The sequence below is a fragment of the Euprymna scolopes genome, chromosome 26, assembly GCF_053919585.1.
Source record: "Euprymna scolopes isolate OS-2025 chromosome 26, ASM5391958v1, whole genome shotgun sequence".
Taxonomy (NCBI): domain Eukaryota; kingdom Metazoa; phylum Mollusca; class Cephalopoda; order Sepiida; family Sepiolidae; genus Euprymna; species Euprymna scolopes.
Window position 1 is genome coordinate 95,958,988 of NC_136507.1, and position 13,379 is coordinate 95,972,366.

The 13,379-nt window shown below is 31.1% G+C and overlaps 1 protein-coding gene across 1 annotated transcript in view; it reads left to right on the forward strand.

Moving 5' to 3' along the window:
• Nucleotides 1-13,379, forward strand: part of LOC145248288 (DNA-directed RNA polymerase III subunit RPC2-like) — a 191,372-nt gene that overhangs the window by 48,629 nt on the left and 129,364 nt on the right. Inside the window, exons 14-17 of the mRNA XM_080110162.1 lie at nt 3,705-3,867; nt 4,985-5,138; nt 7,741-7,815; nt 11,878-11,976. Of these exons, the coding sequence (XP_079966288.1) occupies nt 3,705-3,867; nt 4,985-5,138; nt 7,741-7,815; nt 11,878-11,976 (491 nt within the window). The remainder of the gene's footprint in view (nt 1-3,704; nt 3,868-4,984; nt 5,139-7,740; nt 7,816-11,877; nt 11,977-13,379) is intronic.

Sequence of the window (13,379 nt, forward strand, 5' to 3'; positions counted from 1 at the left end):
CACTCCAGAACCCGCCTCCCCCCCCCCCCACTTTTTTTTTTTTTAAAGATTTTCTCCACTTGTTAACTAAGCTTACGTCCAGCTCTGCCTGTGTGGGAATCCATGTAAAACTTAAATGTATTCATTTAGAGCTGAGAACCATTACACAATTGTATTTTTTAGTGATGCTATGTTTACGATAATGAAATGTAAATGCCATTTTTAAACAGATGGTGGTTGCTGGAGATTTCATTTACTGAAAATATTATTGGATGAAAATAATTGGAATTTCAATTTTTTTGTGGCAAATGACAGTTATAAATGTGAAGCATGATTAACTAGTTAGAACCAAACATTTAGGTCAATCATTGCTATTTAGGTTTGATTTAGAAAATTTAACTGACTTTTTAAACTTAATTCCAAAATGGTGGCTAAAATAAACATGCAATGCTTAATCTTCTATAGAATTCCATTTTTTTCTGACATTACGTTCTCATGCATTTTTAAAAATACATCTATAATATAAATCTCAGGCTAGTTCTTTCTAAGCAAAAAAATTCTGAAGAGTATGTACATGAAAGATTCAATATTGATATAATAATTTGATTGTTTCTGTGGAACAAAACATGTCTATATAAAATGTGCTAAAATTTTGAAATCCCTAAAGAATTTGATAAGTAAAATAAATATTTGGAATTTGAAATGTAGCTATACTGTTTTCTATATTATTATATCTATAATATAAAGCTGAACGTCTGTGTGTGTGTCTGGTCACTAATAGGTTCCTATATGGTTGACTATTATAGAAAACTGATCACATATAATGATAGAAGATGTATCGAGACACAGGAATATGAGACAATATGTTTGATCTGGCATAATGATGATTCATTAAAATTGTGGGGTCTGCGTACTCGCCTGGTCCACAAGTATGGAAATAAAAAATTTAAGAATTAAAAAAAAAAAAAACGTTTACAAGTGTTTTTGATATAGATGTACATAATGATACTTTGATAAGTATGTTTTAACTTAAATAGGGATGGTATAATAAAATTGTGGGGTCTGCGTTCGTGCCTGGCCTCCATAGAATGGAAATAGGCACAAACTTTAATAAAGACTTTTCATATCTATCTGCATAAGTATACTTTGATAATCATGTTTCAGTTTGAAGAAATATGGTATAATAAAATTATGGGGTGTTCGTTGGCGCCTGACCTCCATAGAATGGAAATATGTCACAAAGTTTAACAAGGTTTTTTAATATAGATCCACAGAATATTGTGATAAGTGTTTCAGTGTGAACAGATATGGTATAATAAATTATGGAGTTTATCTATTTTATTTTTACTTTCATCATATTTTGCTTTGGTTTTGATACCCCCAAATTCGAAGCTATCTCTTTACAAGCCTTCCTTTTCATAACCTATCATACTTTCATAAATCAGAGTCGATTTTCTGTAGGCTGTTTTTGAACCCAGTCAATGACGGGTACTTTTGCTAGTATTATATAAAGGAGAGATGTCAGTTAATGAGAATGTATGTATGTGTGTTTGTATGTCTTGCTAAAACTTTCAAAATTGAATAAGAATGATTCTAGTACTGTCTTAAAAGATAAGAACTCTGACGCATAATATGTGGAATTTTTTTCTTTCTACCTTAACAACCGCAGAATCTGATGGGAGCGGGCCACGTAAAATAATTTCCAAATGATTTTAACATCTGCGCATGTGTGAACTGCTTCACCTTTCAGATTCATTAATTTGCAACGTCATGATATGACTGTTGCTGTAGCCGAATGGGTTAGAGGGTTGTCCCGTAACTTAGTTTTTGTGTTTGTGTTCACCTCACGGCAGACATTTCGTTATTTATTTTTAACATATTTTTGAAAACGTTTATTTCTGGTAAGCTTTTGCATTCAAATAGTTAAAAGATTAAAAAATAAATTTTTTTCTTTACTTTGTATTATTTACTTGGCTCAAAACAAAAAATTAGAGTGAATTTTTTTTTTTTATTGGTGATTAATTAAGACAAAAATCGTGTTTCTTATTTCAAATTTTTTTTATGGCTGATTGATTTAGCTGAGGGTTAATTTATTACTTAAGTAAATCACAAATATTTTTTGCTTTAAATCATATCTGCTTAAAACTTTTTTCTTTCGCTATTCTGAATTCGTAGCAGTGGGCCGATATCAGCAGATTTTTTTTTTCAAACTGATATAAATTATTGCACCGTAAAAATCATTTAGCAAGTGTAGTCAACTTTATTTTTTATATATGACCTGGGCAACGCCGGATATTCCTGCTAGTTATTTTATATAAGTCAGACATGTGTATATGTTTATATATTTCTATGTATAGGATTCACTCCTAAACTAAATGAAAAATCATTATGAATTTTGGAACACACGTGATAGGCATTAGGGATTCGAATGTGAGCTATATTTTCTTTTATGCGAAGTGGGTAAAAAGTAGGTGAAAGTCTTTTGTAAAAATTTAGTTGATTTTTGTTTAAACATTAATTAATAAATATTCTTTAAATTTCAGTTTCTTTTGAATTTTTTTAACTTTCCAGTTGAAAATCGAAATATTTCAGATTTGCTTTGAATTTGACTCGTAGCCATTAGACAACAATGAAGCAAAATTTCCTGAATTTTAATTTATTCTTTAGAGATTTTAAAGCTTAAAGAAGTCTTAAAATTCAGACATTTTCTAAAATAAAAAAACCAAACATATAATGGATTTTAATCAAAATTAAAACATGGATTATATACATAAGGTTTAGTACCAAGATCGGCAACCTGCAGGCCGGATCTGACCCGTGAAGACATTTTGACTGGCTTGTGAGCCTGATTACCAAATTCAACAAAAGGTCTGCTTCCACCCAGCACAATTCGAATATGATGACTGTAAAAACATGATCAAAACTATTTGTATCTATGTCTGTGTAAAGTATAAAAACAATAAACAAAAGAAAATAAAAACCAAATTGACTGACCAATCAGCAACAGACATTAGGCAGGGACAGCTTCAAAAGGACAATGTTGTCTCAGTCAGATTTCTATTTCATGCCTTATGAATGTGTATATGTTACTGCATGTGTACATATGTAAGCGTATATGCTTGCAAATATTTGTACTCATATATGTGTCTATGCGTTTCATTTGTGTTTGTGTGTATGTGATTCGTTTGTGGTATAATTTTCAATAATCGTTTCAAACATACACATAATTTCATCTATTTCACTTCGGTTGACTTTTTTTTTTCACTTTGAAATATTTTGATGTTTCTTGAGGAAATCTAATTTTAGGTGTTTTTTTTTTTTTTTTTAAAATGTTAAATTTTCTCTTGTTTTTCTGAATGATTATTTTAATTATAGTTTGAAACATTAGGTTGATAGAGGTCTGCATATGTATTTTTCTTTATTTTTAAATTGATGACCTTTGTCTGGCACATGACTGGTAATTATAACATAATCCATGCAGTTGAATGTGTTGCCGATCCCCGTTTAGTATCATATCTTGATTTTAATCTGCATATAAAAAGGCGTAAAACTGATATAAAACTCTTCTGTTCTGGGGCAGGTATCTCTCTAGCTTAGTATAAGGTTTTCGTATAAATTTGAAATTGCTCAGACTCCGCTTCTAATTGTTGTCAATATTTTCTTTTAACACTTTTCTTTTGTGTTGAAATAATATATATATATATATATTCTTTTTCTCATTTCAGTCTTGTGGTTTAGTGAAAAACCTTGCCCTAATGACTCATGTGACGACTGATCTTAATGAAGGACCAATTATCCGACTGGCTTTCAATTTGGGTGTTGAAGATATTCAATTCCTAAGCGGTGAAGAGATGTCCAGTTCTTTGGTTTATCTCGTCTTCCTCAATGGTAATATGTTTTCCAAATTATTCGCTTAAACAAAACAATAATATTTAAGACGTTTGATAATTAAAAGGAGTGACAATACCATCTGGGATGGTGCATCTACCACTAATCCCTCACTCTTAGACAATGTTAAAAAAAAAGTCTCAAATCTATTAGGTTCCGCACTATCAACCAAACTCCAACCCCTGTCGCATCACTGCAATATTGCATCTGTCTTTGTTTTACAAGTATTTTAATGGAATGTGATCTGATGAACTCCTAGCACTTGTACCTCTTCAATGTAGATATCCCCGACTAACCCAACAATCAGCAAAATCCCACCCTTTCACTGTAGAGATCTATAAATGCTGCAAAGACTATTACTCTAATGGTTTATTTCCTCAAACTAGTAGATTTTGGATTCTCTTCTGGTCTCCTGCTTCCCTGACTGTACTGATGTGCAGAAGTTTATATGTAATGTGAGCAGACATCTTGCTGCTCAACTCCCTACATTCTGTCCCTGTCGGGTTAGGGTTCCAAATAGTAGCCCCTAATGTCTAAGTAGTAGTGTGATTTGTTTGGGGTGAAAAAGAGTGAGAAAAAAAAAAAAAAAGAGACATTGTTTGATAAAGAAATCATACTAGACAAAATTTGATAAAATGACAATACTGAAGAATTCAATAATTATTGATCGAATCTGTACCAACATACTGCATCAAATCTGATTCTTATTTTTAGTATTTTGAGGTAAACCTCCTTTTCAAAAAAAGTAAATCTCCATTTTACACATGCACCCATTGATCTACCGACTCCACCCAATTCCTACTCTAATACACTCCTTTGTTTTATCTACCCCGGGTGTATTTTCGGGTTTGCCTGTTATTACCACTAGCAACTTTTTTTCATGCTATTCAACTCTGCTAAACCAAAATATTAAAGAAGTGTGTTTCTGTAATCAATATTTGAATTATGAAATTACTCGTAAACAACTCAATCATTTTAATCTTTTGTTAATAGTTGAAAAAATAATGAATGAATTTGCAATCTTTCAAAATTTAAACTTTCAAGTAAAAAGATCTGAAAATTTAATTGGACAAATTTAAAAAAAAAAAAATGAATTTCTTTTTATATTCTTCATCAGGTAATATCCTTGGTGTAATCCGAGCATATCGTCAACTCATCAACACATTTCGGTTGATGAGACGAGCAGGTTATATCAGTGAATTTGTGTCTGTTTATCCGAACCACAAACATAGGTGTGTTTATATCGCAACGGATGGAGGAAGATTGTGCAGGTAAGAAAACGATCCCACATATTTTCATTTCATGTCAAAAACGATCCCACATATTTTCATTTCATGTCGAAAATAATCGCACATATTTTCATTTCATGTCGAAAATGATCCCACATATTTTCATTTAATATTGAAAACGATCGCACATATTTTCATTTCATGTTGAAAACGATCGCACATATTTCATTTCATGTTGAAAATAATCGCACATTTTCATTTCATGCCAAAAATAATCGCACATATTTTCATTTCGTGTTGAAAATGATCGCACATATTTTCATTTCGTGTTGAAAATAATCGCACATATTTTCATTTCATGTCGAAAATGATCGCACATATTTTCATTTCATGTTGAAAATGATCACACATATTTTCATTTCGTGTTGAAAATGATCGCACATATTTTCATTTCGTGTTGAAAACGATCGCACATATTTTCATTTCGTGTTGAAAACGATCGCACATATTTTCATTTCGTGTTGAAAACGATCGCACATATTTTCATTTCATGTTGAAAATAATCGCACATATTTTCATTTCATGTCGAAAACGATCGCACATATTTTCATTTCATGTCAAAAACGATCCCACATATTTTCATTTCATGTCGAAAATAATCGCACATATTTTCATTTCATGTCGAAAATGATCCCACATATTTTCATTTAATATTGAAAACGATCGCACATATTTTCATTTCATGTTGAAAACGATCGCACATATTTCATTTCATGTTGAAAATAATCGCACATTTTCATTTCATGCCAAAAATAATCGCACATATTTTCATTTCGTGTTGAAAATGATCGCACATATTTTCATTTCGTGTTGAAAATAATCGCACATATTTTCATTTCATGTCGAAAATGATCGCACATATTTTCATTTCATGTTGAAAATGATCACACATATTTTCATTTCGTGTTGAAAACGATCGCACATATTTTCATTTCATGTTGAAAATAATCGCACATATTTTCATTTCATGTCGAAAACGATCGCACATATTTTCATTTCGTGTTGAAAATAATCGCACATATTTTCATTTCGTGTTGAAAACGATCGCACATATTTTCATTTTGTGTTGAAAACAATCGCACATATTTTCATTTCATGTCGAAAACGATCGCACATATTTTCATTTCGTGTTGAAAATAATCGCACATATTTTCATTTCGTGTTGAAAACGATCGCACATATTTTCATTTTGTGTTGAAAACAATCGCACATATTTTCATTTCATGTTGAAAATAATCGCACATATTTTCATTTCATGTTGAAAATAATCGCACATATTTTCATTTCATGTCGAAAATGATCACACATATTTTGATTTTGTGTTGAAAACGATCGCACATATTTTCATTTCATGTTGAAAATAATCGCACATATTTTCATTTCATGTCGAAAATAATCGCACATATTTTCATTTCATGTTGAAAATAATCGCACATATTTTCATTTCATGTCGAAAACGATCGCACATATTTTCATTTTGTGTTGAAAACAATCGCACATATTTTCATTTCATGTTGAAAATAATCGCACATATTTTCATTTCATGTTGAAAATAATCGCACATATTTTCATTTCATGTCGAAAATGATCACACATATTTTGATTTTGTGTTGAAAACGATCGCACATATTTTGATTTTGTATTGAAAACGATCGCACGTATTTCATTTCATGTTGAAAATAATCGCGCATTTTCATTTCATGTTGAAAATAATCGCGCATTTTCATTTCATGTTGAAAATAATCGCGCATTTTCATTTCATGTTGAAAATAATCGCGCATTTTCATTTCATGTTGAAAATAATCGCGCATTTTCATTTCATGTTGAAAGTAATCGCGCATTTTCATTTCATGTTGAAAGTAATCGCGCATTTTCATTTCATGTCAAACATAATCGCACATATTTTCATTTCATGTTGAAAATGATCGCACATATTTATAGCTCTGTATTGCAAGAAATCGGACCTTGAGTTTAAGGGTGTGTTTGTAAGCTATAAAAAAAGACAATTTTCAGGGGTCACTAAAACACTTTTTAAGACTTTTCTTTGATTCAATTTTTAACTGAATCCCTCTGCTAATTTTCACTATTAGTGAAAATCTTTTTACAAAACCGTGGATAGACATCTTATGTTTGTTTGCGTTTTTTCTAGAAAAAACAATGCAAGGGAGGCATCTCTTAGGAAAAAAAAAGGAGTTTTATTTTCACTACTAGTGATAATTAACAGAAGGATTCAGTTAAAAATTGAATCATAGTTAAGTCTTAAAAAGTACCCTAGTGACCCCTTACAATTTGCTTCTTTTTTATAAATTACGGACACACCCTCAAAGCCAAAGTCCAATTTCTTGCAATACAGAGCTAATCCCCCTTTTCCTTTGTTGAGAAAAAATCATGTAGTTTGCACATGACGACAGTTGGTGGGTTCTTCGACCAAAACGTTGTGTCAATAACACTCAAGATGAGAATAAACAATCAAACAATACAAACATTCATATCTCATCTCAAAAATTAAAAATTTCAATATTGCTTGTTTCAAAGGACAAAAGGCAATGGCTGTTATATTCAATTGTTTTTCTCATCTTTACAGGCCCTACATTATTGTGGAGAAAGGCATCCCTTTGGTAACGAATAAACATATTGAAGAACTCACACAAGGTTTCAGGTATGTAAAATATAAAAATAATAATATTTAAACTGTTTGACAAATTCAAAGATAAAAATATTCGGCTCTTGTCAAGAATTCCTTCTATATTAAAATAAAGAAAAACGTAATATGTACTCTGACAAAATTAAAATATATTCCAAAAATCAGTTAAATTTATCAAGTAGTTTTTATTTTATAAAGAAAATCATTTTTAAGCAAGTAATGAGAATTCATAGGTATTACCACATAAATATGGCTAGTTTGAATTATTTTTGAGTTATCTCCCCCTCTTTATTTTTTATTTTATTTTTTTTTAAAGATTGTTTTTAAAATGGTGGACAAGGTAGCTGCTCTTTGGTTATTTATAAAATTTTTGATTTTCTTATTTAAAATAAAACTACTTGATAAATTTATGATTTTTAGAATATGATATTTTCATTTTTTTCATGAGTACGTAAGTAATACAGATTTTTCTTATTTTTTTAATATAGGTAGGATTCTGGACAAGAACTAAATACTCTAACATATTCCATTTTATTTCCAATTAAGTTATAAAAAATTTGCAAAAAAAATCCTTACTGTCAATCTACAAACATTTTTCTCCTCATTTAACGTCACTTTTCTGTTGTTTAGGCATCAGACGTTTTCTGATATCACTCAAGCTCACTCTTCACTCCTCATGGTTCAGCTGTTTCCAAATTTCATGCTATGCTGTTATATCCAATCATGTTTTCCTTGGCTGGCCAATCTTCCTGCGATTTACGACATTTCTGCTTCTGCAATGGTTTATCTAAAAGAATGAATCGTTCACATGACCATACTAGTGTGTAATCGATTCATCCTCAGAATAGCCTTCATGTTGGACACGTGAACCGCTTCCAGTAAAATTCAGTCTATAATTATGGATACCCCAAAGAACTATAATTATTTTGTTTCTCCTGAATACTTGCTGAGTCCAATAATATTAAACTAACAGTGACAGTAGGGTTATAGGCATAGAATATTAGATGCCAATTTAGATAATAAATGCTTCTAAGATAGAAAAATAATGGAAATTGAGTGTTGTGAAGAAGCCAGCAGAAGAAAGAACAAAGAGAAAAGCACGTATTATGACAATGCTATATATATTTGCACTACCAATGTCTTTTTTTCACTTGTTCCTTTTTATGGTCCTGGATATGACCTTAAACTATATCCAGTGGTGAGGCCTCAGCTTGCGGGCTTTGGGGAGTGTGGAGCCACCCTTTAATTGCCATTGCTCCCAGGTCCACTCTGATCCGGAGTGGTAGTACCTGTTAGGGTTCCAACTATGGGTTAAATAGAAACAGACTTGAAAACAACAAATATATTCTATTAAAAAATTTTGTCTTCAAAATCTTTGGATTCGGCATTAAATAACCTGAAAAGGGTTGATATGCCGTAAAAGAAAAACAACCAACCATGTTCCTTTTTATACTGCTTTTTTTTTCTGAAGTTTTTTGAGATGGTTCGTATTTTTCGAACTATTGTTCTCGCCTTTAATAGTATTCGCACAATGTTTTGACTGATATAATCTTCAAGGTGTATCTTATTGACCTATGGAATCTTTCAGTTGAACTTGGGAATCAATGCAGGCAATACCTAAAAATACAATTGCGAATTACTTAATACTTCTACCTGGTCATGGCTGATGGAACGAGAGCATACTACCCCTGTGGATTAAATAAATTGTTCAAAATTCTGTGCAGATTTCCAAGTTTGACAAGATACATCTAAAGAAGGTTGGTGGCTACATCAGTTGCAGCGTTGTGAAAATAGCATTCAAAATGAGAACAGTAAAACAAATGGTACTTGTACAGTTTAGTCAAGACATTAAAAAATGAAAATACCGAAAAAAAAAAGGTTATATTGTACGTATCCGTTTTGAACTGAAGATCTCCGGAAAAAAATTTCACTTAATTTGATCAAATAGTTTTTTTTAATTTTTTTTTTTTACAGTGGAAAAACGTTTTTATGAGAGCATGTTGAAGGCAGACATCTTGGAATTTAAAAAATTTTTGTCTGGATTTTAGAAACGCCACAGGTAGATAACTCAGTTTAAAGTGCCGACACTCCCTCCCCATCTTTAATACTAGCTTTTCTTCCTAAAAATCGAACCTTTCGCTCAGTATCATAAATTGTTTTTTCGCTGTTAAACAAAAACTACTTGATGAAATTAAGTGAAACTTTTTTCGATATTTTCATTTTTTAATGTCTTGATTAAACTGTACAAATACCGTTTGAATATTCCAAATAATCAATCTTTTTTAATTGAAAGCCATGCTTAATTTTAGAAGAGTTTGGGTAGCTTATCTATGCAAGTCCTGAGATGAAAAATAGTTTGCAGTGGGTAGCTAATCTGTATAAGTCTTGAACTGTAAAAGTTTGCAGACAAAGAGCAAGATTCCTTGTATTTTAATTTTGATTATAACTGAAGGAAATCAAGATAAGACGCATTAAAATCCGATGATATTCTCCTGATAGATATTACTAGAGGTAATACTTTCAGGGTGATCCTAGCCAAAAAGGAAAAGCTCAATATTTAAGAATAGAGCAATATATAAGTTTAGTGGTTAAATTTAAATTCTGAAAATCAAAATATAGACACATATATTCGAGTTAAGAATTTATTGTTTGACAAAAGGAATATATAGAAGGGGTTATATTAATTTCCTTTTGAAATTGCAACTTTAAAATATATAAAAATCGATAGAACATTAACTCAATAATATATACGAAATCTGCAAGAATTAAAATATCATATTTAAGTGTATTTTATGACTGGGCTATGCTTAGATAAATACTTTTGCAGTTTTAACAAAAGAGCTACAATAATATCAGAGCATCTCTATTTATGCTGAACATCTACAGAATGCCAACATCAATATATTACATATGAATGAGCCCTCTTTGGAATTTCCACAGGTCCCGCTAGTTAATTATTATCATTATCCTTTCTTAGTCATGAAATGAAATATTTCAGTGTGAATGCTTTTTAGTAAGGATTGAAGCAGTTACCTCCCTTTTGAGTATTTCAATATAAAAAAATTCAAATGTGTACTAATTAAGACGACTATTATTCAGACTACTGCTCTCCTCTTGAATGTTACACTAACAACGTTTCATCTGATGTAACCTCCGACCCTTTTTCAGTAATAATCAGTCCTAAGTAACAGTGTTTTTGCGGGTAAAGGTTCAATCCTCAGTGTCGGCAATAGTAGTAATATAATTAAGACTTAAGACTTCTACCCGGTCCTAGCTGATAGAACAAGAGGAAGGCCTCCATGTTGATTGAATCTAGGGTTCTGTTAGAAATTCCATGCAAATTTCATCTGAAACTGAAGCACTTTAGTAGAACAGTAGTTGAAATAATCCAAATTATCAGTCTTCATTTCAAAACATATATTATAAAGCGGAACAATTTAAAAAAATTTTTTTTTTATTTAAATTTCTCACTTTTGTCTGTGAATCTTATAGAACTGACAAGAACAAGTAAGACATCTTTCTTGAAAATACAGAAACCTAATGAAAATTAAATAACAGGATGTGACCTTCTCTGTCAACAGACTTGTCTATACATTAAAAAATTTATTTTTATAAAATCTACTCACACTTGTGAGACTGGTTCTTTTCATCGTTCTTACAACAAAAAGTGAGGAAATCATTTGGTTAGAAGAAAAGAAATTGTGATATATAAAAACTTATATCATTTTAGTATTGAAAGGCCACAAGCTTTGTTTTTAATTAACTTATCCAAAACCGAGTTACACACACCTGACTTCCTCATTGGCCTTGACCTGTTAATGATGTGTCATATCGGCAAACATCATGAATTTACTTGGCTTTATGGACGCCTCTCCATTGCCAATGCTTTGAGCTTACCCTCAGCCTGCCAAGCCAGCAGGAAATCTGATAAAACTTACTGATATTTGCATATTGAGTTTGAAAAAGAGTATTTTATTAATTAACTATTATTTGTTATTTATTGAATAGTATATATATATATATATATATATATATATATATTTTTTTTTTATTTTATTTTTTTATTTGGTTATTCAGGAGTTTTGATGATTTCTTGAAAGAAGGTCTGGTAGAATATCTTGATGTAAATGAAGAAAACGACTGTATGGTTGCATTGAATGAAGATCATATAACCCCGTAAGTATAAAAAAAAAAGTATTGTATGTGAAGCTAATTTGAAATGAGGTTTTATTTTTATTTAAATGTTTTGAACTGATCTTATCTTAGTTGTCATGTTCAAAAACTGTTCAGCTGTTGTTTACTCTGGTTTTTGTCCTCGTTTCACCTTTATTTTTTACTAGCAATTATATTACATATTGATAAAAAAAGATTTTTTTTTTTTTTTAAAACTAAAAAAGTTAAAAAGCTATGAAGCTGGGAGTGGTACTACTAAAACAATCAATATTTTGTGCTCCAGAATTTATTTTTCTACATAGTCATCACCATTCTCAATGGACTTATGTCAGGAATTCAATTTGTTATTATTCCTGATATTCATTAATTGACCTCCCTGATAAAAATTTTCACTGAGATGGGTATATTTGCTGATGACTCCACGCACTATAACAGACACAAGGGGAAAATGAATGAATACATATTCAATAGCAGAAAACCTAGAGGAAGACCTCTGGTCTGTGTTAGAATGAGGCCATAAATGGTCACATTCAATGCTGCCAAGACAAAGCGCCTTTCCTTTAATAACTACAAGAAACTTTCTCAATCACTAATAGCCATTGGCTAATGATACATTACTTGAAAGTAGCTCGTTCAAACTCCTTGGCTTAACATTCACGAGGAACATGAGTTGAAACAGATACATTGAGGGCATTGCCAATACTGCTGCAAAGAAGGTTGGCTCTCTCTACCGTGCTAGAAAGTTACATATGTCTGAAAGTATCGTGTACCTCTTACAAGGCTACCATTCGCCCATGTAATGTTTTCTTTTCCGTATTGACGTGTTTCACATTATACATATCAATTTCTGTAAATAAATGTAAATATAATTTCGACAAAGTTCATGTACTCCTTTCTTAGCTTAGGGGACCATGCGACTATCTTTCCTATCCACTACAGACTTTTCAAGGGCATTCACAGTCAAGCCCAAATATCAGCTCACTTGATATTGTAAACAAATACAGATGGAATTTGATGAACGACATTATTATTATTATTTTTTTTATTTAAAAAAATTCTTTTTGGCAAATTATTCCTCATCTCCATATTTTTGATTGCAAAAATTCCCCTCAAGACCAAAGTACTGTAGGTTTGCAACAACAGTTACCACATACAAATTTATTATGTCTTAGACTATTAGCCACTACCTTATGTAACTTTAGAACACCATTTTAGTTAGTTGTTATAATAAAATCCTACATTTCATCCTAGGAGCAACATCATCACAATCACAACCATCTTTAGAGGAGGTAGTTCCTATTTTTCCCTCTAAATATCAAGTTCTTTTACCACCCCCAGTCATCACTGGGAGGAATTCTGCACTTTCGACAGATATGGGATTTCACCCTTCGTAACTGGATCATAAA